At 36.8% G+C, this 25,234-nt stretch overlaps 1 protein-coding gene across 3 annotated transcripts in view; it reads left to right on the forward strand.

Moving 5' to 3' along the window:
* The window catches only part of Nedd1 (neural precursor cell expressed, developmentally down-regulated 1), a 71,268-nt gene extending 61,722 nt beyond the window's left edge, over positions 1–9,546 (forward strand). For all 3 annotated transcript variants that reach the window (XM_004623806.3, XM_023716596.1, XM_023716595.1), the window contains exons 10-15: positions 210–257; positions 1,013–1,215; positions 2,208–2,364; positions 3,219–3,375; positions 7,750–7,816; positions 8,228–9,546. In XM_004623806.3, the coding sequence (XP_004623863.1) occupies positions 210–257; positions 1,013–1,215; positions 2,208–2,364; positions 3,219–3,375; positions 7,750–7,816; positions 8,228–8,332 (737 nt within the window). In that variant the 3' untranslated portion in view covers positions 8,333–9,546. The remainder of the gene's footprint in view (positions 1–209; positions 258–1,012; positions 1,216–2,207; positions 2,365–3,218; positions 3,376–7,749; positions 7,817–8,227) is intronic.
* The last annotated feature ends 15,688 nt before the right edge of the window (positions 9,547–25,234 follow it).

Below are 25,234 nucleotides of genomic sequence, written 5' to 3' on the forward strand. Positions count from 1 at the left end.
AATATTAGTGTATGAACTCTTCAGTGAAAGTAGGAAACTTCAGTTGCTGTGACTTACTTTTCACTATTTTATTTATTATTCTATTTTTTTGCGGTACCAGGGTTTGAACTCAGGACCCTGTGCTTGCCAGGCAGATACTTATTCTACTGAGCTATCTCCCCAGCCCACTTTGCACTATTTTAAAATTTGATTTTCTTATTTTATTGTAGATGTTGTGGTTAACAAGGGAAGTGATGAGTCCGTAGGCAAAGGAGATGGTAAGAACAACTTAAAAGTATTTTTAAGACAATGAAATGATGCTGTGTTATCTGTTGCTGTGTAACAAATGGGACGCACATTTTGAGGCTTGAAAGGGGAGGTAAACATTTATCACCCAATTATTTCTGTGAATTAAGAATCAGAGAGTTGCTTGGCTGGACACCTTTGGCTTCAGGTCTGTTTTGATGCTTCAGTCAAGGTATCTGCCAGAGCTGCGTTCAAAGAGTGAGAAAGGCACCAGGGGAAGCGCAGTCTGGTTGTAACCTAATTGAAGGCCGTCCCCACTGTTTCCATTTCCTCTTTGTTAGAAGGAGATGTCTGGGTATTGCTGGCATTCATAGGGAAGAGAGTATACAACATTGGTGTGGAAAGACAGGCCGGGGTCAGTGAGAGCTGTTCAGCTGCGAAGCAAGCTGCTGCTCCTCAGTTAGAGAAACTAATACTAAAGAAAAAAAAAAAAAAACTAATACACAGTCAACATACTTTTTACTTTTCAAGTATTTTCACATTTCTTTTGAACTTTACCACTATAAGAAATAGATGTTGTCATCCACGTTTGTAGATCAGAAAAGAGAATTTTAAAGATGTGCCCAAGAATACATATCAATTAAAAGGTACAACCGAGAAACAACATGGTCCGCAGACTCCGACCTCTACTTCTGCTGTGTTGTGGGCCCAGCAGGTGAGGCGCCCGCTCTAGTGCCCACGTGCAAATGGCCAGCGTGTGCAAGTGTAATCTTCTCCTCTTTTTTAGGCTTTGACTTTCTCCCACAGTTGAGCTCAGTGTTTCCTCCAAGAAAAAATCCCGTGAATTCAAGTACTCCAATACTGCATTCCAGCCCTCTGAATGTCTTCTTGGGATCTCCAGGGAAAGAGGAAAATGAAAATCATGATCTGACAGCTGAGTCAAGAAAAGCATATCTGGGAAAACAGGAACCTAAAGACTCCTTCAAGCAGGTATCCACTGGAAGTGTTGCCGCGCTGCCCGTGTGTGTGTCGGCTGTGAAGCAGGCCGCTGCCAGGGGTGTGTCCTGAGTGTTGGCCCGGCCCGTACACACTTAGGGGAGAAAGACCCTGCAGTCTTGATGTCACCTTTCTTTGTGGTGAAAGAGTATTGGGGTTAGAAGCCCTGGTTCCAGGTGTGCTAACGAGGCACATCACCGAGTCACACCCCTAGCCCGTGCTGTGACATTTTAATAACTAAGGAAGAATTAAAAGATCTGTCTTTGGATATATTGAGTGTATTAGCAACTGTAAGCTTAAGATTATTTTTTTCTAAAATGATCTCTCTGTGTAAGAACATTTCATAACTTAATTCTTTTAAAATATATATTTTTTGCATCATTAAGCATCAAGTTAGTAATTAAGTCATTTACTCTTAAGACAGTGCAGATTTGATGATGCTGAATAGAATTCATCATTAATATCCTGTGCTAAAATTACAGTATTCAATATAGAACTTAATTTCTTACATAGGGGTTCAGAATGATCAGCTACTTTAGAGCACATCTGTTAGGTGTATAATGTATATTTCCATGTTTATTTTTTAGAGTAATTCTGAAAAATTTATGTTGCAGGAAGTACAAAAATGTCTTTTGATTTATTTTTCGAATATTTCTGTCTAGGTTACCACATGAGAGCTTGGGGATTTTCGTTTTTTATTATTTCTCTTTTGCCACTGATTTGCATTTTAAATTATATTCAACAGCAGATGCTTAGAAAATTAGCTTTTCCTCCTCATGTTATTGTTGTGACTGTTTTTGATTAGTAGTCTTATTTTGCTGCAGTCCTAATATCTGTTGTACTTCTTTGAAGTCTTTTCCCTATTCTTCCTTCATTTCCTTGGTCCTATCTACTGGGGGAAAAACAAAATGGAAAGTACATAACATTTGAAGTAATATGGCTAAAGCAAATTATAAATTAAGTAATTGTTTACTTTAAATGTGAAGTTTGCAAAGTTGATCTCCTCTGGTGCTGAAACTGGAAATCTGAATACCTCTCCATCCTCTAACCAAGCAAGAAATCTTGAGAAATTTGAAAAGCCAGAGAAAGACGTTGAAGCCCAGTTGATACATGAACCCCCGGTGAACGGGTCCCCAACTCTGAGTAAGTTCATGAAGGTTCTGACTGGGCTGAAGAACCTTCTGTTGCTTAACTTGCCACGGGTGGTGTGATTACAGACTAAAGGCAGAGTTGAAGGAGTTGGAAGTTTGTGGACATTTCTATGGTGGGACTTGCTCACTGGAAGGCAGTGAGGTGTATGGGATAGTCAAGTCCAGCTCCATTAACTGTTTCCTCTTTGGTGTGAGTTTCATTTTCCATCTGGTGTATAAGATTTTGATTTAATATGGTATAGATAGAATTATATTGTAGGGTTATTTGAAAAGAAATGATTAATAACTTGAAATTATAAATCTTTTTTCCCCTTCATGTTAAAGTTACTCTTAGAATTTATGCCACAGTCTATAAAAACTTGATAGCGTTTAAAGGTCTTTATGAAGAAACTCTTCATAGAGAAGCAACTCTTACATGGCTGGCTGTATTTGACTTTCAGGTTTCTATAGCTGGATCACATTAGCCGAGAGTCTAGGGCTTTGCCTGTAAGAGCTGTTTTACTCCTGCATCCCTTCTGTTTGTTTTTAATAGTCTTAGTTTATCTGATTTGGGGTATAGCTTGTCACATTCATCTTTTATAAGAGGAAATGGTTCTTTAAGATTAATCCCTCTGTCATATGTTACTACATTAGACACTGGACAGTTTATATATATAGATAGATAGATGACCATTAGAAATAATGTCTTAACAAAATTCTAAAATTTGTATTCTAGACAGTGAATTTTTCTCGATGTCACAGAAGCCCTGCTGTTTGCCAGTTTTTCAAGTTTTCTCATGCCAAATCTTACTTAGAAATATTTGATGTCCAAGTTGACTATTAATAATTCTCCATTCTTTATTTTAGATCCGAAGATAGCATCTTCTGTGACTGCTGGAGTAGCCAGTTCCCTCTCAGAAAAAATAGTTGATACAATTGGAAATAGTCGACCAAATGCACCACTGACAACTGTTCAAATCCGCTTTATTCAGAACATGATACAGGAGACCCTGGATGACTTTAGGTAGTAATTGAGGAATTACTCTTTCTGTCTAGACCTTGAGGTTTTGTTGTTTTATTGGGTGAGAGTAACTCTATAAGTAATGCTAGTAGAGGCTACTTTTGTCTAGGTTCTGGTAACCCTAAAACCATAGAAAACATGACCATCAGCTAGAAAAAGACATGTTTACTTGGAACAGTTGGTCACCTAGTGAGTGTGCTGTGTGTGCAATTTAGGGAAAGGTATTTGTAAAACTAATCATAAATACATTCAAGATGTGCATCAGAATGTAGTAACGCTTAACCTGGAAGAATCTTTCTTAATCTTCTTTAAATTTTTTTCTTTTGGCTTTTTGAGATAGGGGTTCACAGTGTAATTCAGCCTGGCCTTGAACTCACTGTTGTACTGCAGGGTGTCCATGAAGTGGCCTCGCTGAGGTGAGCCTGCTGCCTCAGCTGCCCGTGTGCTGACATCGTAGGCGTGCACGGCATGCGCAGCTGCTCACCTGGTCTTCCTCATCCTTTGAACTCTGAATTAGAGGAGAATGTGTTTTAGAATGCTGCTGATTTTTACTTATTGTTTAATATTTTCGAAATTAAATTGTTTTACTGTTTTTTTCTTTTACCTTTCTAACCTGTAGCTACTCAGAATATCATGAACAAGATTATTGAAGATGTGTAATTTCTTTGGTGCATATTTATTTTTAATGTTTATTTTTAAAATACAATTGTAATATTAGAAGGAAATTAAGGGAAAGCATCATGTTAGTATTTTTATTATATAGTAGTTTGTGTGCAAGATACTAATATAGAGAAATAAGTGTCTACCCACCGTACTGTATAGTTTATTGGGACAGGTACAGTATTTCCTGCTGTGTGTTCTTATAATAGGAATTAGTTCACCTGAGACTGTTAAATAGGGCAGTGCTGGAAGGCTAATGGAGAAATTTTACTTATTCTTGTAAGAACAGCCAGCATAGAGTGTGTGACGACACAGCAGAACGCACTGACCCCTTCCGTGTGCATCTCCTCTCTCCCTCAGGTTGGGCCAGTTGTGTGCTCTGTGTTGGAGTCACTTATTTGTGATACTGTCTACAGTTTGACTACCCCAGTTCTTCTGTAATCTCTGCATTAAGTGACCATCACTTTGTTAAGATATTTATTCCACAGTTACGTTAAACTTAACCAGTTGTTAACTGTGCTAGTATTTTTATTAGGATTTATTTTTGTGATTGCATAGGTGTTGAGTGATCGGCCTGAATCCTTTTTCACTGAGTCCTGTTATTTTTAAATACTGTTCACAGTTTTAAAGAATATGAGTGTTTTTGAGACTACATAAATATTTATGATACAGTAGCAGAATATCTGTGTAAGCTAACGATATTATGAACAAAATGATGATGGAAATGCAAAAAGGAAGCAGTTTATTGTGTCAGATCTAGAAAGGTGCGGCTGGACATTTTCTTTTTCATAGCAGTGTTGGGAACAGCATACATAGATGTGACGCTGATTCTAGGAATACTTCAAGAGGAGGTGCTCTGGCAAGGGATGAAGACAGGCACTTAGAAGGACTTAGGCAGTGGAGGGTCATCGGCGTCCTGAGTCACAGGGGTACCATGGGGCAGTGTGTGCCTGTTCAGTGAGCCTTCGGTGTCTGGCACCACTGGCCTCACGGGCTACGAGGGCGGTGGGCTTGGGGCCTTCCTTCCCTTTGGGCAGCCTGGAGGTCCGAGTGCTTGGGCGACTGAGATCTCTGCACATTGTGGCCTAGCTGCTGGCATTTTAGGTTGCTAGAGGTCGAGTCTTTCACACTCTGATCTCCTCCTGACTTTCTGTGCATTGGTTCAGGATCTCTGTTGCCTCAGGCGTGTAGGTTATAACCAGCAGTGCAGTCACTGTGGACCTAAAGGGGACAGTATGGAGGGATTCACTCTGAGCCGACCTTCCTCAGCTGTGGTAACAGCTGCCACGTTCTCCCCGAGTGCTTTCCAGGTGTTCTTAGTTCTCCTCTGCCCGACCCATGGGCTCTCTGCCTCTGTGCTGTGGAGGATGGAGCCTGTCAACCCTGCTGCTCTGCCTTTCCCTAAAGTCCTCAGTAAGACAGATTCTTAGCGATAATGAAAGTCTTCAGTTGGTCTTTAGAAGTCTGTAAATATTTAGATCTAGCTCCAGGCCACTGCTGCCTCGTTTTCCATGTTATGGAATGAGCACATACTGCAGGAGGAAAGGGAGGTAGAGATGTGTCGTGTGTAGCCTCCCCTTCTACAAGACCACGGCCCTTTCAGTCCTGGTCACAGTGATGGTTGTCTGATGCCTGCCTTGACGGACTGACTGTTGCTGCGGTAGAACCCAAAGCCTCATGCGTGCTAGGCAGGCAGTCAGCCCCTCTGGCAGCGTCTGTTTTGAATACAGCTTTTATTACAACAGGATAAGAAGGAATTTTTAGAAATGCTATTTTAAAGAAAGGTACTTGAGAATAATTTCAACCAAAAATGAAGAACTTTGTAAAAAAAATTTTAGTGTATTACAAAGTATGAACCCTTATATAAATGTAAAGATATTGCGAAAATGTCAGTTTGTTCACAGTCCAATCAGAATACCAACTGGGTTATGTGGAAGATGGTGTTGAAATGATTCAAAATATCTATAGAAGGAAAAGATCCAAGAATGACAGATTTTTGAGAAAAATAAGGTTGAAGGAGGACTTATTTTCCAGATGGATAAGCTTAATTTTAAAGTAAGATGAGTATAGTATTCCATTGGCACTGAGTGGTCAGATTAGCCACAGTACTCAAATAATCTAGAAAGAAACTTGATAAATGACAGAGATGACATTGTAGATCTGTGTGCAGAATATGGCATAATCAATCGTCGTATGTGATTCTTTGTTCAAAAATAAATGTAGATCCCTGTTTGATACTATTCAAAAAATAAGTTCCACATTTTAAAAAGTTTAAATGTAAAAGACAAAGTTTTAGGTGGGATAAGAGTTTACAATTTCAGAATAGAAAAATGATTAATGATAAAGAAAGGAACTACCCATAGAAGTAGATGAGGAAATTTGACTGCAGTGTTAGGTTGGTAATTTGAGTGTTGCTGATAAGAATGCTCTTCACCAGGCATCACTGACAAAAGAACAAGTGATATCTCTAGCACAAAATCAGATTATATAAAAAGTTCTTACAAAATGAATACAAAAAATATTTGAAAAAACATTGCATAGAAGAGAAATGCTAGATAGACATGAGGAAAACTGTTCGATTCCATAACTAGAGAACAGAAGATTTAGTAAGATACAATTTTATACCTGCTAGGTAGGAAAACCATAACAAGTCTGGTAATACCAGGTCTTGGTGAGGATATGCAGCAAGAAGAACTGTTATATTTATGATCAACGTATCTACTAATATTACCAAAGTGTTTGGAAAACACTTTGCATCATTTTATAAAGCCATTCAAGTGTACACCTAGGCTTATGACTGATATATCTTTGGATATTATTTGTGGGTTGAGAGTTATGTACGTATTGTTTATAACAACATGTTAATAAGAACTAGAAAATAATTCAGGAATCAATTGACAGGAAAATGGGTATACCAGTATAAACCAGTAAGTTAGACTAGGAAGCCGAAAGTGTCTCTCTCCAAAGTAACCTATTCGAAACTGCATAGTGTTTTATATCCTTTTGTAATGCCCCAAAACAAGCACAGTGAAAATATTAAATACGAGGGTACAACTGCAGTTTTTAAGGAAAGGATTTCTTTGCTGAAAATTAGGGAAAGAGTGGCTTCTTTGAATGTCTAACAGTTAAGCGATGCTATCAATTAGAGTATCAGTTTCTCTGACTTGATAAAAGTTGTGGCTCCTAAGTTGTGTGATAGGTGACCAGTGTTTATAATTTTCATGGGTTCTTTTGGAGGCATGAATTAATTGTACTTTATTGAGTAAATCGTGCTGTACCCACCCACATTTCTACCGGAATTATTGTTTTAGCAGCTAAAACGTTGATAATCAGGTGTTTGTAATTAATGAATTTTGTCTATTCCTTCTGTGTCTTCTTTCATGATTATTTCTTTTCAAAGGAATACTGTGTAATAGTGCCACAGGTAGGCAGTGTGGGTTTCCATGCTTTTTACCTTTTGTTGGTTTGGTGGCTTTGGACAAGTTAAAACTGGTTCAGTGGCATATTTGGCAAAATGGAAAAGGATTGAGTTCTGATATTGGAAGTATAAGAAGTGTTTAGCACATAGTAAATGAGTGCTAGGTACATTGGTATTTTTATTTTTGTGATAATTATTAAGGTCCAATAATTTAAAATAATAAAAAGAAATGTTTCTTGAATGACCTAGGATTGGTTGAAGTGTTAGCCTTCTGACAAGCGTTTCTCATTTTTCCCTAGAGAAGCGTGCCACCGGGACATTGTGAATTTGCAAGTGGAGATGATTAAACAGTTTCACATGCAGCTGGTATGTACAGCAGATGGGCTTTTAAGTGAACATAGAGCACTGTGGATAGAAAAACACTCCACTGTAGGGCATTGTATTTTTATCATTTTGATTGCAAAGATAAGTAGATAGGACATTTCAGAAATTTAAGAAGTAAAACATTTTAACTGGCCACCTTGGTTTTTTAACTTGTAGTACTTAAGGCTATTTTTTTCTTTTTAGAGCTTTTTTCTCTTCAGTAAATGGAAAGCCCCCCAAATCTGTTAATGTATATTCTCCAAATGTTACCAGTGATATTTGTGGTTGAATACAAGAAATACGAGTCAGCTGGCTAATTGAGCATGAGAGAAATGATAGCTGAACACATATAAAGCATAGCTTGCAAAGTGAATGTGAAAAACCAATTATTTTAAAACTTCTTTTTTTTTTTAGAATGAAATGCACTCTTTGCTGCAAAGATTCTCTGTGAATGAAGGTTTAGTGGCTGAAATAGAAAGACTCCGAGAGGAAAACAAAAGACTGCGGGCCCACTTTTGAAATTTCCACGAATACTTTAACTTTTAATAATTTGTTACATTTCTGGCAACACAGAACTACATAAAATCAGTATTGTGTTCATAGCCTCGGGGGAAAATGATATTTTTTCAGGTTGCAGGATGTTGAGATTTTGTACCATCATTTCGTCTTCTCTGTCAAAAATATGTATATTTTTATATTAAATACTACAACACACTATCTGCCTTAAAATCCACAGGATCTTTATTTTCTGAAAGCTTTAATAACTGTACACTAAGTGCCCTTTTCCATGAGAAAAGGAAATTGCATAAAAATCGGTTGTTTCATTTTTACCTTTTTTTACTGATACATATATATGATTGACAAATTACCTCACACATTGTGGGGTGTAGTTGAGATTTGAAAGCTTTGATATACTTTCTATTTTTATGCAGAAAGAAATTTTAAAATGAAATTGTTTTTTTAAGTCATAGGTGACTAAAACAGAGTTGGCTAATAATTATCTTATTAACCTGATGACATCAAGTGTGACTGTTACACATGTGATAATTTTTGAAATTTTGAATGTAAAAATCTTTTATTTGTGCTACTGTACTTTTGCTAGTTCTCTACTCTTGCTTGGTATTTATTAGCTAACTTTGTGAGAGCTAAGGTATCTCCTGGTCATTTTATGGATCAGTAACGTAAATTTATACTACAGAGTTCGTCACCATGGCTCAGCTTACAGTCTGAAAATTTCATATTAGATGCAGAATATTACAGTATTATTGGTACTTTTTTCCCCCAAGTGAAAAGTCTGGATTATTTTGTTCTGTGGTTTGTAGCATAAACTTGCTATAATTCCTTACGTTGTGAATAGTTTTAAATTATTGGCCTTGCCATGCGATTATTTATAAAGGTTCATTGTGAAAAGAGTTTCTACTTCCTTGGCAGTGTTTGGACATAGGCAGCTCCCTGCTGGGATCTGTGCTAGGAGTGTCATAAGATGGGGAGGTCTGCTCACTTGGTCCTGTGATTGTTGCTTTTTGCCTAGAGACTTAAATCTGTATTGTCTGTGTAGCTCTGCTGCCCTATTTTGGGTTCTGGGTTGAAAAATGTTTACCAGAACTAAAAAAACAAAACAAAAAATAGAACAAAACAACACAGACAATCCTAGTTTAACACACTAATTTTATTTTTCCAAAGTAATGGAAAATATTAATCATAAATATTAGTGAACATACTAATTTTTTTTTCTAAAAATAAAAAAACGGTGACTTTTAAAGAATACATTTGTATTAAAACGTATGGAGGGGGCTGGGGAGATGGCTTAGTGGAATAAGCGCTTCCCAGGCAAGTGCAAGGGTCTGAGTTCAATCCCTGTTTCCACAAAAAAAGAAAAAAGAATTAAAATGTATGGAGGTGTTAAAGTGATCTTTTCCTACCAGGTTATCAGAGCTTTATGACTTGTACCAAGTTTCCTTATGTATCACTGGTCAAACAGGTTTGGAAGATGTAATGCAACATTAGTGTGTTTCGCCTGCCTGCTATATTTAAATCTATTAATATTTGCCTCTTGCCTTTTCCTATCCATACATATAATGTTTATTAACAGAAGAGGGATAAGCATTAATTTTCGAAGTTTATGTGTATAGATGAAAAACTTGTCATGGATTTAAAAGCTTAAATATAAGATACAGAAATTTTATATTTAATAAATAAGAGATTAAAACAAAATTTTGCCTGTGCCAAAATGGGATAATAGGGATTGAACTTACTTTTTCACTGTAAATTAAAGATGAAATGGCAATAATAGGACAGGCAAACTGAGAAAGAGTCGTCAGATTTTGGACCTTAGCCAGTGAACCTTGAGAGAGGGAAAGAAATGAGACACAAGGAATTCAGTGCACTGAGAATGCAGGAAACAAAATTACATCAGAGTATTTAAAACTAGCACCGAGAGAAAAAGTCCTGAAACAGGTTGAAGAGAAGACACAGAAGACAAAGATGAGGGTACTGTAGGGTTGGTACAGGTACATAGCACATCTTAATTTTTCTTCCATTCTTTCTCCCCATCCCCCAGCTCGATCCTCTTTCCATTGGAGGAAGAGCCCCCTATTTGTTATGTTTTATTTTGCACTTTATTTGTGTTTTAGTGTGTCATATGAGAAGCATACAATATTTAAGCTTGTGGTCTCAAGGTGCATCCATTTTCCTAAAAATTGTTTAAGCTTATCTTTCTTTATGACAAGAGTAGTGTTCCATTGTGTGTTAACAGCACATTTTCTATATCCATTCGTCACTGATAGATATATAGACTACTTCCAAGATGTAGCTTTTACGAATCATGCTGTTCTACATGCTTATGCATGTATCTCTAATATGATATCTTTAACTCTTGGGAAGATACCTGGAAGGGCATAGTTGGATCAGATGGAATTTCTAGTCACTATTTTATTACCTGGGTTTTTTTTTCTTTTTTTTTTTTTTTTTTTGAGGTGATCTCACCATGCAGTTCAGCAGGCTGGCCTCAAACTCCCGGTGATCCTCCTGCTTCAGCCTTCTGAGTGCCTAGGATTATAGGTGTGTACCACAGGTGCCCTGCTGTAGTCTTTATTTTGAAGATTGCTGATTTCCATAGTGGTTGTACTAGTTTATGTCCCTACCAGCAACATAAAAGGGTTCCTTTTTCCCTCACAGTCTTGCCAGGATTTGTTGATTACTTGATTTCTGGATGATTGCCATGTAGCTTTCTGGGTTAAGATAGAATCTTATTATTATCTGCATTTCTCTAAAAGCCAGCGATACTGAACATTTTCCCATGTTTTGGCCATTTTGTATTTCTGTGAAGTGCTTATTCATTTTACTTGCCCATATTTTAATTGGGTCTTATTTTGAGGTGTCTGATTTCTTGGAGTTTTTTTCAGTGTAGATATTAGTCCTCTTGAGGAATAGCTGCTAATTTATTTTCCCTTTCTGTAAGTTGTCTTTTGTTAGCGGTTTGCTTTGCTGTGCAAAAGCCTTTTAGTTTGCTATGATCCCATGTGTTGATTGTTGGTACTAGTTCCTGTGAACTGGGGATCTGCATCAGTATGTTTAAAGTACTGAAACAAAAATCTGTTTAGAATCTGTATCTAGTGAAAATGTGTTATAGAAACAAAAATGTAGTAAGTCTTTTCAGACCTAGGAAAGCTGAAAAAGTTCACTACCAGTGGAATGAACTACAGGAAATGTTAATGTCTTAGGCGTAACATGATAGCAGATGGAAACTGGCAATGATGGAAAGGAATGGAGGATTGAAAAATTTAATTGCTATTTCAAAGATAATTGATTCAAGCAAAATGTAAGACATTCTGTAACTGTACACCATGAGTGTCTTAGTTACTCTTCTTTCGTTGCTGGGACAAATACCCGACACTCAAAATGAAGGAAGGAAAGGTTTATTTAGCTCACAGTTACTGGAGGTTTCAGTCCATACTCAGCTGGGTCCAACGCGGAGCAGCACAGAGCAGAAAGCAAGCTTTCATGGCTGCGGCAAAGAGCAAGAGTGCAAAGGAGAGGTAGCAGCAGCTCAAGCAGCTAGTCTCTCCCCCACCTTACATTGTAATGCAAATTACCTGCCCCAGGGTAGGGGAAGGACTCACACCTATGGGTACTTCCCAGTACTTACCCACCTATGGGTAATCCCAGCAGTACTAAGACCCATAATCCCAGCCTTGGATCACACATAATCCCAGTGGATCATGAAAGAACACAAACTCTAGAAGTCCTCACCCCATGACTGCATGAAGCTTTGTGGGGACAACTAGACACAAACCATAACAATGAGTATGAGGTTGGAAGGTTCTTTTTTAAATGTATTTAGTACTGGGTGTACAGGATCTCACTACATAGATTGGACTCATAGTGATCTTCCTGTTTTTAGCCTCCCAAGCTGAAACTTCACTGAAGGCCACAAAAGAGCATGAACTGATGTAGAACAATACAGCCCGCTCACCCCAATCTCATAATCTCATACAGGTATATGATCAACTGAGTTTTGGCAAACATGTAAAGGCAATTCAGTGGAGAAAGGATAGACTTCTTTTTTATTTATTTATTTATTTATTTATTTATTTATTTATTTATTTTTATTTTAGGGAAGGGTCTGTAGGGTGTTCAGGGTCTTACTACTAGATCTGACGTAGTGATCCGCCTGTTTACAGCCTCCCAAAAGCTGGGATTACAGATGCGTGCCACCACACCCAGGCTCAGTTGACATCTCAGTGCTCCCCCAGGGGCTGGACTGGCACTGCAGGCCTGAGGATTGAACCCCTGGCCCCTGTGCCTGCTGCAGGTACTTTAATCCACTGAGCTATTTGGCTGGCCCCGAAAGGATAAGATTTCTGAAGAAATTTTGTTGGAAAAGTAAGTGGCTATTAACATGAGAAAAAAAATCCTGGTGTATATTTGTACTGTGTAAAACAGTTACCTCAAGACGGATTATAAATTGAACTAAACGTGAAATTCAAAAGCTTTCTGAGTCCATTGTGGTGGTACATGCCTTCAATGTCAGCAGTCGAGGAGGCTGAGGCAGGAAGATCACCAGCCTGGGTTATGTAGTGAGTTCCAGGCCAGCCTCTGCTACAAAGTGAGACCCTGTCTTAAAAAAGGAAAAGAAAAAGATTTCTGGATGACACTATAAAACACACTTATTAAAGAGATGGATGTTTTGGGTATAGAAAATTATAAGTTCAGTTTGAAATCAATATGTTTTCCTATGCAACTCAGTTGACATAAATATGCCAATTTTTTGGTAACATCATTACTGAGAAAAATGAAGCCATTATATAAATTTTTACATTTGTAGCATAATCATATGTCCAAAAAGGTCTGATTTGGCAAAACTGCCAAGGAAGTATCGGCAAGAAAGTACAGTAGTGCTTTTATTCAAATTTATTTTTCTTATTCATTGAGTACCTAACATTGTAGATAATGGCATTTGTTAAAGGAAGATAAAAGGATATGATTTTATGGAGTTTCAGACTAAGTTCCATTATTCATCAAATTGTGATTTTTACAATTCAAAACAATTCAAGTGGAAAAAAAAGATTATCATTTACTAGACCCTCATTTGAACTTGAAACGTAACTTCACCTAACAAAATAGTGACTGTAGGAGACAATGCTGTTCCTGTGGCTTGGAAAATGCAAACTTACCTGTCATTCAGAACAATCTGCCTCTTTGGGATTTAATTTCAGCAATAAAGACCGCATTTGTTGTTTTTATTTGGGGTGGTTTTATTGTCATTTTCAAAGAAAGGGCCTTTATGAAGTATAGATGTATATATAGGTTGGGAATATACTACTGTCATTCATTTGCCTAATTTATATTTTAGGGTACAAAGATGTCTTAAGCATTTATGAATTGAGTGTCTGGTAGGGTGTGGAAGGGCTGGTACTGACTTTAAGGAAGCAGGAATTACCTACTACTGGCAGTCCACCTCTGTCATGAGCGTCGCTAAGGTGTGAAACATTTATACATTATGAAATTTCAATAATGTATAAAAACAATCATGATTGTGGGTCACTGTAATTCCTGATGTCATCCAAGTGATACTTGCATATAAATTTGCAGGTAAAATTATTAAAAATTACTCCCAGTACTCTATAAAATATTTTATTATGCTTCAAGAAGTTGCCAAATAAAGTAACTTTTATTTTATTTAACTGAAAATACTAATTGATACATTATGCAGACTTTTTAATTTGACCTTAGAATGAGAAAAGTCAGAGTATCTTAATTTTTGAAGCAAAGTTTGCTGTGAAGGTAAAGTAATAAACCGTAATTGGTTTTTCAAGTCAGTGTGTTGATCATTTTAATTGTGTATTCTATTTTAACACATTTTACATGTATATTAAAACCTAATGTAAAACTGAAACCTATCCTTTGCAGTGGTCTACAAAGAAGGACAAATACAAGTAATTCACTTAGTTCTATTTATGAAGCTTTTTCTGCAGTAGGAATTCAAAGATAAGTATTTAATGAGGGTCATCCTATATAGCGATCAAAGTTCTGAAAGTAGAAATGGTTTTCAGTTTTAAGGTGTTGGAATGACATGTGCCAAGTGCATGGTGAAAGCAGCCTGATGGCATGTGTGCTCAGGAAAGAAGCCCCTTGCTTGTTGGGAGCCTACCTCCTTGCTTCAGGCCCGGCTCTGCCATTTGAATTTTTGCAACGTCTCGCAGAATATGTTACTGACCTGTCCTTGAAGGCACTTATCTTTTGAATGAAGTGTAAAAGACAACTAGAAAAACGTTTATAGACAAAATTGTGGGAAGCACACATCATGAGGAGCCAGGCTTTTTATAGCATGTGGGGTTGTGCCCATTTTAGGAGGGTTGAAGAAACCAAGACTTGGGATGATGTCAGCAACATGGCAGAACAGAGAACCCTAAACCCTCCCTCCTCCAGAGAAGCATAGAATTAAAAGCATCACCCAGACCAGATGCCTTTGTGAGAGATAATCCAGAACCTCTGTGAGAAATCCAAAATATGAAGCTGATTGAGGCCCAGTAGGCAAACTGGGGATACCTGAGTCCCCCTTCCAGCTCAGTGCAGCGTGACCAGGAAGAAATATTCCACTCTCACTTCCCTGGAAGGGGACAGGGCATACATAGTCAGAGCTCTGACTTGGAGAGGGATGCCCAACAGCTTGCAGTCTTCCCTAATCCAAATAGTGACAGGAACTGGAGGTCTCTGAAAACACACCAGCAACATGCAGAGGAGCCAAATTGGTATAGCGCCAAAAAGGCCGCAGTGTCAGAGACAGAGACTTGCATGAGTCCCTGAGTAGGATCTGGCAGACCCCTTTCAACTAGGTTATAGTCTGCAACTTGTGATAGTTGAGTTTCGAACTTTTTGACTGTGGTGGTAGAAAATGATTACACAGTAAGTGGAAACCACCCTTCATATTTGGAGTCTTGATTTTTCATGATAATGCAGCATGCAACTCATGATGGGGAGCAGCCATATGTGGTGGCTCTAAGCTACATAATCACTGAGGGTAAGCAACAGTCTGTGCTGTATTGTTAAGCTGTAATGTTTGGTAGAGTAGGTGTAGTAGATGTATTTTTTATTGATGATACTTTCAACTTCTGTTGGGTGCATTAGGGTATACCTCTGTTGTAAGTTGAGGATCCTATGTATCTGCATACTTCCAGAAAAGCCTATCCTGAGAAGGTTGCAGAGATCTTGAGGAACCAGGTCACAAAAGTTTGAAGGGTGGCTAATCCAAGCATACTAAAACCTAAGCTTAAAAAAAAAAAAAGGAAGATTGCTGGAGAGACCTGGTGGGCTAGCTCCCATCCCTCCAGCCTTCCCACCAGAGTTTGCTGAGTCCAGCAGCCCCTCCTCACCCTGAAGACCACTGGGGAGTCATGACTACCACAGCAACCTGCAGGAGCCTTGTGGAGTACTACCTTTTAGCCAGTTTATGATCAAGAGAGCCTTACACAACTTCAGCCTGCACTCATCATCATCAAAGCCTTCCTGAACTGAGGCTTGCCTCCCTCTCCTTAATGAGGCAGAAACCACATTGAACCCCACCCAGCAGAAGTTTTGGCGAGCTTACCCTGTCCTCCCACTCTCCAGAGAAGCTTGCTAACCTGCACCCTGCCTATCTACCATTACTGCAAAAAATGACAAAAAGAAGGAACAAAAGGCAATCTCAGACTTCAAGCCCACACAAAACAAGTACAGGAGACAAGATCATAGAAGAACTTGGAAGTCACACTCATGAAATTTCTGAGATGATAGCAACTGAAGTAAACTCCATCAGGCTATGAAGGAAATAATCTCTCAGGTAAAAAATGACAATCATGAGAATTGTTTAATACAACTAAGGAAGACACATTAAAAAACAAGGGAATAGGAAAATGATGGGAAATATTGAATGAATAATACAAGAAAGAATGCATGAAACAGATTCAGATATCCAGGACATTAACAATTGTATTGAAAGCTGGCAAAACTACTCGAATGAAACAAAAGATAGAATTTCAAACCTTGACAATAGCATTGTAGCTAGTGAATGTGAAAGGAAACATCTCTAAAAATAACAAGAAACCAGAAAGTAACAATAGCTACAGAATGATGTAAAGAAGAATAAGACTAATAGGTACCAATGAAATAGCTAGAGATAATACAAAATACATAAGAGCATTTGCAGAAATAGCAGAAAACTTCCCAAGCATGGGAAAATAACCTAATATACAAATAACGGAAGCATATAGAACTCCAGTTAGTCATAATCAAAATAAATCATCTCCCAGACACATAATAAGATCCCAGAAATTGAACAAAAGATCAGAATATTAAAAACTGTTAGAAGAAGCAGGTCACCTATAATGGAAAGTCCATCAGAATCGTGGCAGATTTCTCAACACAGACCATAACATGAAGAGGAGCTTAGAATGAGATTTTTTTGTGGACTGGGGATTGAACTCAGGCCCTTGCGCTTGCCAGGCAAGTGCTTATTCTACTGAGCCATTTCCCCGGCCCTAGAATGAGATATTTGAGGACCTGAAAAAGAACTTTCAACCTAGATTGATGTATCTTACAAAACTATAAAATTTATTGGAGAATTTAGATGCTTCCATGACAAAGAACAACTGAAGAAATTGAGGACAACGAAGCCAACCCTACAAAGAATATTTACATACTTTAGAAAGAGACAGAGATGAATACAACTTCGACAACAACAGAAGAGAACAACCAGGCACAGCAAGCAACTAAGCAAAGGGGAAAAGTAGGGATCCTATAGAAGGGAAACACCATGGCAAAGAAAAGCCAATACATATATGTCGGTTATAACTATCAACGTGAATGGACTTAATTCAATCAAAACAAGCAGACTGGCAGAGTGGGTAAAGAAACAATATCCAACAATAAGCTACATACTAAAAAACATTTAACTCAAAAATTAATAGACTGAATGACAAAGGATGGAAAACAGCACTCCATGTGAAAGGAAACCAGAAAAAAGCTGGGGTAGCTATTGTTGCTGACAGTGTCAAGTTCAAATGTGATTAAAAGAGACAAAGGAGGTCACTACATACTTGTTAGGGGAAAACGGCAAGAGGAAGAAGTAATAATTATAAATATATATGCACCCAGTGTAGGAGCACCCAACTAAGATAAATTTTAAGAGGCATGAAAAATTTAATGAGCAATAACAACTGTATTGGTGGACTTAAACATCCCAGGAATGCAAAGAGAGAGAAACCATGCAAAAAAGGAGCAGAGAAATAATAGAATTTGTGAAGAAATGGACTTGATACAGTGTTCCACCCAACAGCTGCATATGAGACATTCTCCAAAATAGATCATATACTAACACATAGAACATGCATAAGTAAATGCAAAGAATCCATGCATCTTATTTGATCACAGTGCAATGAAATGGTAAACACTCTATAAATGCATGGAAATTAATACCTTCCTAAACAATCAATAGGTCATGGATGAAATTAATATTTAAAACCTTATGAAGGGCTGGCTTGATAGCTCAGTGGACTAAAGTGCCTGTCTAGGCGGAGTGCAGTGGCTGGGGTTCAATCCCTGGCATGTCGTGCATGCCCTGCCCATGGCGGGCAGTGGAGACGGGGCATGGTGGTGCCTGCCTGTAATCCCAGCACTTGGAAGGCTGAAAACGGGAAAAATCACTGAGTCTGATCTCCATAGTGAGACCCTGTATACCCTGTCCTAAATACGGAAAAAAAAAAAAAGTAAAAATTTAAATCTCATGAAAATGCAAATACAATTTACTGCAACCTGTGGGATGCAATGGAAGATGTCTTAAGAGGGAAATTTATATCAATAAATTTTCACATCAGGAAAACAGAACAATCCCAAATAATCTTATTCTTTACCCTAAATTCCTAGAAAAAAAGGAGTAAGCCAAATCCAAAGCCCAAAGACGGCAGGAAATTATAAAGATTAGAGCAGAAATAAATTCAATAGAGACAATACAAAGAATTATAGTTGAAGAGTTGTTTCTTTGAAAGAATAATTAAAATTGAGACCCCACCCCTAGCCAACCTCACTTGAAAAGGGAAAGAAAAATTTCAAATTCATGCAATGAGGAATGAAAATGGTGAAATCACTACAGACCATATAGAAATTCAGAAGATTATCAGTACTTATTACAAAATTTTTACTCTCAAAATGGAAAATACAGAAGAAATGGCCAGATTCCTAGGTACATAGGAACTAACAAAGCTAAATCAAGAAGACATACAAATTCTAAATAACCCAATATCAGCCAGTGAAATTGAAAATAAAAAAAAAACTTCCAACAAAGAAAAGCCCAGGTCCTGATAGATTCACAGCTGAATTCTAAAAGAAATTTGGGGAAGACCTAATGACAATTCTCAAACTCTTCAATATAATTGAAAGGGGAGATATTCTTCCAAACTCATTCTGGGAGGCAAGTATTATTGTGATACCAAAACCAGAGAAGGACCCAATCAGAAAACAGAACTGCAGGCTAATCTCCTTAATGAATGTAGAAGTAAAAATCCTCAATAAAATACTAACAAACAGAATGAGGCAAATCATCAAGAAGATTATACAGCATGACCAAGTGGGATTCATCCCAGGATTGAAAAGATGGTTTAATATACCCAAAACCATAAAGGTAATATACCACATCAACAGAGCCAAAGACAAAAATCACATGTTCATCTCAATAGATGCATAAAAGCTTTTGACAGAGTCTAAAACATTCATGATAAAAACAAATCTTACAGAAAATTTAAATAGATGATCTTTACCTCAACCTGATTAAAGTCTTGTACAATAAACCAACAGCCAACATTATACTTAATGGACAAAAATTGAAAACCTTCACTTTAAAATCAGGAACAAGATAAGGATGACCCCATCACCACTCCTGTTCAGTATACCACTGGAAACATTTTAGAGTAATTAGATAAGAGAAAGACATAAGAGGAATAATAATTGAAAAGGAAGAAGTGAAATTATTATTTGTAGGTGACATGATATCATATATAGAAGAAACCAAAAACTCCACCAAGAGACTTGTAGAAATTCATTAACATAGCAGGATACATAGTCTACACTAAAAAAATCAATAGCATTTCTATGCACAAACAGTGGACACACTGAGAGACAAATTAGGGAAACTACACCTTTCACAATAACATCCCCCAAAATGAAATACTTAGGAATCAATCTCACAAAAGAAGTAAAAGATTTATACAGTGAAAACTATAGTACTCTGAAAAAATAGATTGAAGATTTCAAAAAATGAAAAGCTATTCCTTGCTCCTGGATAGGAAGAGCCAACATTGTGAAAATGGCCATTCTCCCAAAATTGTTAAATAGACTTAGTGCAACCCTAATTAAAATACTGTTAGCATGCCCCACAGATCTAGAAAAAATATTCCTAAAATTCATCTGGAACAACAACAGACATAGAATAGCAAAAGCAATTCTGGGTAACAAAGGCAGGAGGCATCACAATGCCTGACTTGGAATTATACTACAAAGCTACTGTGATAAAATCAGCACTGCTCTGGCAAGAGATGATCCAAGGATCAATGGAACAGATTAGAAGATGCAGACACAACTACAAGCACAACAGTCACCTTATTTTTGACAAAGCCAACATGTTCATGGGAAGAAAGATAGCCTCTTTAATAAATGTTGCTGGAAAAACTCTCATTCCACATGCTGAAGGCTTAAAATAGACCCATGTCTACCATGCACAAAACTATAGTCAAAGTGGATCAAACATTTAAATATTAAATTTGAAACACTAAATCTTTGGAAGAGAAAGTAAGTGGAAACCTTAAGGATACAGGGGTAAATAGAGAGTTCATGAACAAAAATCAAAGATTCAAAAATTGGAATCTCATCTGTTTGAAAAGTTTCTGCATGTCAAAAATCACCAACAGAGTAAAAAGAAAACCTATGAAGTGGGAGACAATTATAGCAGACTGTCCTTGAGACAAAGGATTCCTATCTAGAACATATAAAGAATTTTTAAAAATTGGGCTTCCAAAATGTGAATGCCCAATCCAAAAATGGGCATCTGAGATGAAGATGCACTTCACAGATGAAGAGATACAAATGGAAAATAAATATATAGAAAAATGTTCAACACCATTTGTCACTAAATAGATGCAAATTAAGACAATGCTGAGATACCATCTCGCACCAGAACAGCTAGCATGAAGAAATCAACCAATAACAAATGCTGGGGAGGCTGAGGGGAAAAAGAAAGCCTTCACTGTTGGTGGGAGAAGGAAACCTTCACTGTTGGTGGGAGTGCAGGCTGGTACAAACATAGAAATGAGCGTGGAGATTCCTCAAAAAGCTAGGATTGGAGATTTCATTCAAACCAACTATTCCCCTCCATGGTATTTTTCCAAAAGAACTGAAATCATTGTGCCACAGTGATATATGTGTTCCCATGTTTATAACAGCACAATTTGTCATAGCTAAATCTTAGAGACAACCCAGATGCCCATCAACTGAGGAATGGATAAAAGTGTTATGGTATTTTGACACAATGGTGTATTATTTGGATATAAAAAGAAATTGGAGGCTTTTGTAGATAAGTGGATGCAACTAGAGACTATATTGGTAAGTGAAATCAGATTCACATGTGCAAACATCAATTGTATTTTGCTAGTTTGAGAACCTGAAAGAATAATTAAAATCTAAAAAGTACAACAGATACTGTGTAAGGGAAATTGTTCAATGGGAAGGAAAAACTGGGATGAGGAAAAGGACAAATGAAAGTAGGGGGAAAATATACATATATATGCAGAATAGTTTGGATAATTGTTAATTTCTGTTGGTCTTTTGAAAGGAACAGTTAACACTTAAATTTTTTCTTTGCTTTGATTTTTTTCTTCTTTTGAATTTCTTATGACTTTTTTATTGTTTTGTTTTTTCTTCTTGAAACAAATTTTGCATGTTTATATCTGGTAATCTGAACAACTAATTTGAAGATAGTATCATGTAATATAGCAACCATTGTTGAATTTCTATTACTTTGTTTACTGAAATATTGTATCATTTCTAATGCTATTTTTTTCTACCACTATTTCGTATTCTTTAAAAATAAAAAGGAAGGACCCAGGGAGATAGCTCAGTAGAATAAGTGCTTGCCTGGCAAGTGCAGGGTCCTGAGTTCTATCCCCGGTACTGCAAATAAAATAAATAAATAAAATAAAATAAATAAAAATAAAAATTAAAAGTAAAAGTAAAGGAAAGAAAAATAATAGAAGAAAAGACACACAAACACTGAAAGATGGCATATTTACGAGAACAAACCCCTCAAATAGTGATACATAAATTTCCAAGAAGTTGAAGTATTATCATTGTATGTAGGTGTTATATGAATTGAAACAGAGCTCAGGTGCTTAATTAGACAATATTAGGAATACAGCATCTGACCTAAAGGATACTCTCAGTGAAGAGGAACGGTGAACACAAACTGACAGGTTCTAGAACTGGAGAGTACAATAAAATTCGCGGGGCTTGAACTGCAGACTTGATTAGACAGAAGGAGAAAGAATCAGTGAGCTTGAAGATAACACTTGAAATTTCTGAGGAAGAAGAACAAGAGAAAAGAATGAAGAAAAATGATTGATAACTGTCAAACAGTACATACGCATTCTGGAAGTTCCAGAAGGCAGAATGAGAACAGGGCAAATAAATCTATTTGAAGAAATTATAGCTAAAATTTCCCCAAATCTGAAAAGAGAAGTGATCATACAAATCCAGGGAGCTCAAAGAACTGCAGCTGGGATATATTCAAGGAAACCTGCACCATGAAATGACATCAAATCTTTGAATGTCACAAAGAGAATCCTGAAAGTGTAAAGAGAAAAGCAACTCATCACAAATGAGCTTCTCTCAGATTGTCAGTGTAGTTCTCAGCAGAAATCTTGCAGGTTGAAAGGTAGTATAATGCTGTATTAGAAACATTTACAGGAAAAAGAGGCCTGCCAACAAGGAATTGTGTACCCGCCAAGCTTTCCTTCAGGAATGAAGGAAAAATTAAGACTTTCCCAGATAAAAGCTGAGGGAATTTATCACTATTTGCCTAAAGGTTGAAACAAAAGGATACTAAACAATAACACAAAACCATGTAATAAAATAAAACTCCCCTTGTATGAGTAAAGGTAATATATATATATATATATATATATATATATATATATATATATTATCATAATGTGTATAAATAACTTAAGTATGGTGTAGAATTTGTTTTAGAAGCATAAAAGTAACATCCATTTCACCAGGACAAACTGTAGATTTGTACATGCAGTACATTGTACATGCAGTCAACAGCAGTTTTGTGCACCACCTTACCCAGAAAGGAGGTTTACATGTGACTGCACTTATCAGTTGACGGTTTCTAGATGTTTTATATAATTTTAGCCATAACTATAAGGTGTATACACAAAGGGAAATAGGAAAGGAATAAAAAAAAAATGCTACACAAAGAAAAATCCAGGACCAGATGGCTTCGTAGTGGAATTCATTAAGGAAGAATTAAAGCCAAGCATGGGAGTGCACATCCATAATCCCAGCACTAATTGAAGACGAAGTAAGAAGATTGTAAATCCAACCCTGGCCCTGGGCAACATTGAGAGACCCTGTCTCAATGCAAGGCCCCTGGGTTCAATCCCCTGTACTGTAGGGGGGTAGATTAACTCCAGTGCTCATGAAGCTCTTCAAAGGATGAAAGGGAGCACATTGCCAAATGCCTTCAGTAAGGCCAGTATTATTTTGATAAAGCAAGCACATTAAAACACACACACACACACACACCCCACACACCCCAAAATCAGCAGCATTTTCAAAGGTTCATATACAATGACCAAATGAGATTTATACTCAGAATACAGTTAGAGTACAACATATGGGTCAATAAGAATACTACATTAGCAAAATGAAGAACTAACATTAATACCATCTAAATTGATCAGAGAAAGAATTTGACAAAATTTAGCACCCTTTCATGAAGAAAAGTCCTACAAACCAAGAACAGAAGGAAACTACTTCAGCACGATAAAAACTTCATGGCTGGCATCATATTCAATGTTAAGAGATTGAGAGAGAGCTTTTCCTTTAAATCAGAGGTGAAGCAAGAAACCCTGATCCTACTCCTACTATTCAACATGGTACTGGAAGTTCTAGCCAGAGCAAATAAACAAGAGAAAGAAATAAAAGGTATCCAAGCTGAAAAATAGGGAAAGTGTTTACAGATGTCATGGTCTTATTTCTACAAAAACTTAAGATCCAACAAACAGAACTAATAGTTTTAGTAAATTTGCAGGTCATGAAGTCAATATGCAAAAGACAGCTGGTTTTCTATATGCAGTCAATGATCAATACAAAATTGAAAACAATCCCATTAATATAGCCTCCAAAGTACAAAGTGCTTGCTTAGGAATAAATATAACCAAGGAATTGAAATATTTGTACATAGAAAACTGTACAACATTGTTTAAAAAAAACCAAAGAAAATAAATGGAAAAACATTTAAAAAATGCCACACTAATAGATTGGAAAATGTCAGTGTTAACATGTTCATACTACCCAAATCTATTTTTAAACTTAGTGTAATCCTCATCAAAATTCCAATGGAGGAAGAAGAAAGGAACATAAAAAGAATCAAGATTTGTTATGCACACATGCCAACGCCATACAATAGATGCAATTATTATGTACTGCCAGTGTATTAATAAAAGTAAAAATTAAAACATCAAAATCCCAATGGAAAAAAAAATCCCAATGGAACATGTTGCAGAAATAGAAAAACACTATCTTAATCTCAAGGGACGCTGACTAACCAAAAGAATCTTATATACATGAAAAAGACCTCATAGCTCCTATTCTAAAACATACTTTGATAAAACTTAATAAAGTGTGATACTTGCATGAAGATTGATATATAAGCTGATGGGACCTAATAGAGAATCCCTAAGTAAACCTTTGCCTACATGGCCACCTGATTGGGGAAACTGAATATTCACATGCAAAAGTAAGAAGTTATATGCATATGCAAAAGCTAAACTCAGAATAGTTAAAGACCTAAGTGATTTATGTAAAAAATACTAAATGCTTAGAATAAAATATTGGGGGAAAGCTTCATTATACTAGATATGACCCTAACAGCAAAATAAAAAATTGATACATTGGAATACAGCTCATGTAAAAACTTCTGGACATTAAAGGAAATAATGAAGGGAAAATCTACATTACCCGAGCAATAATTGCAAATCGTGTTTAGTAGAGGGATTAATATCTAAAATATCTAAAGAACTTCTATAACTTGACAATAGCAAAAACAAATAGCACAATTTAAAATTGGACAGACAACTTGACTAGACATTTCCCTAAAGATTTAAAGAAATACTTATGAATTTTTGAGAGGGTGAACCAGATTAAATTTATCTAAATAATGCTGTACTAATGAGATGTTGGGCCTATGTCTATTCCCTCTTTATATATCTTTTCCCTTAAAGACCAGTAATATAGACACAGCAGATAGACAATATGTTATATTAAAAACATCAGAAGCCAAATTTCAATAATAAAGCAATTTTTTAGGTATATTTAGTACAGGGTCTACAAGGTCTCACTACATAGATTGGCCTCAGTGATCCTCCTGTTTTTCACCCTCCTAAGGCTGGGATTACAGGTGCGTGCCAGCATGCCCAGTCTCAATCACTATCTCAGCATGCCCCAGGGATGGGGCCAGCACTGCATTCCAGGGATCAATCCCTGGTTCCTGTATCTGCCTAAGCAGGCACTTTAATTTGCTGAACTATCTGGCCAGTCCCAAAGCAAGCTTTTTAAAAATACTATTTTATAAAGAGTACAAATTGGTAAACAAAAAAAAAGCCATTAGAA

The sequence above is a fragment of the Octodon degus genome, unplaced genomic scaffold (genome assembly GCF_000260255.1).
Source record: "Octodon degus isolate 3935 unplaced genomic scaffold, OctDeg1.0 scaffold00004, whole genome shotgun sequence".
Lineage (NCBI taxonomy): Eukaryota > Metazoa > Chordata > Mammalia > Rodentia > Octodontidae > Octodon > Octodon degus.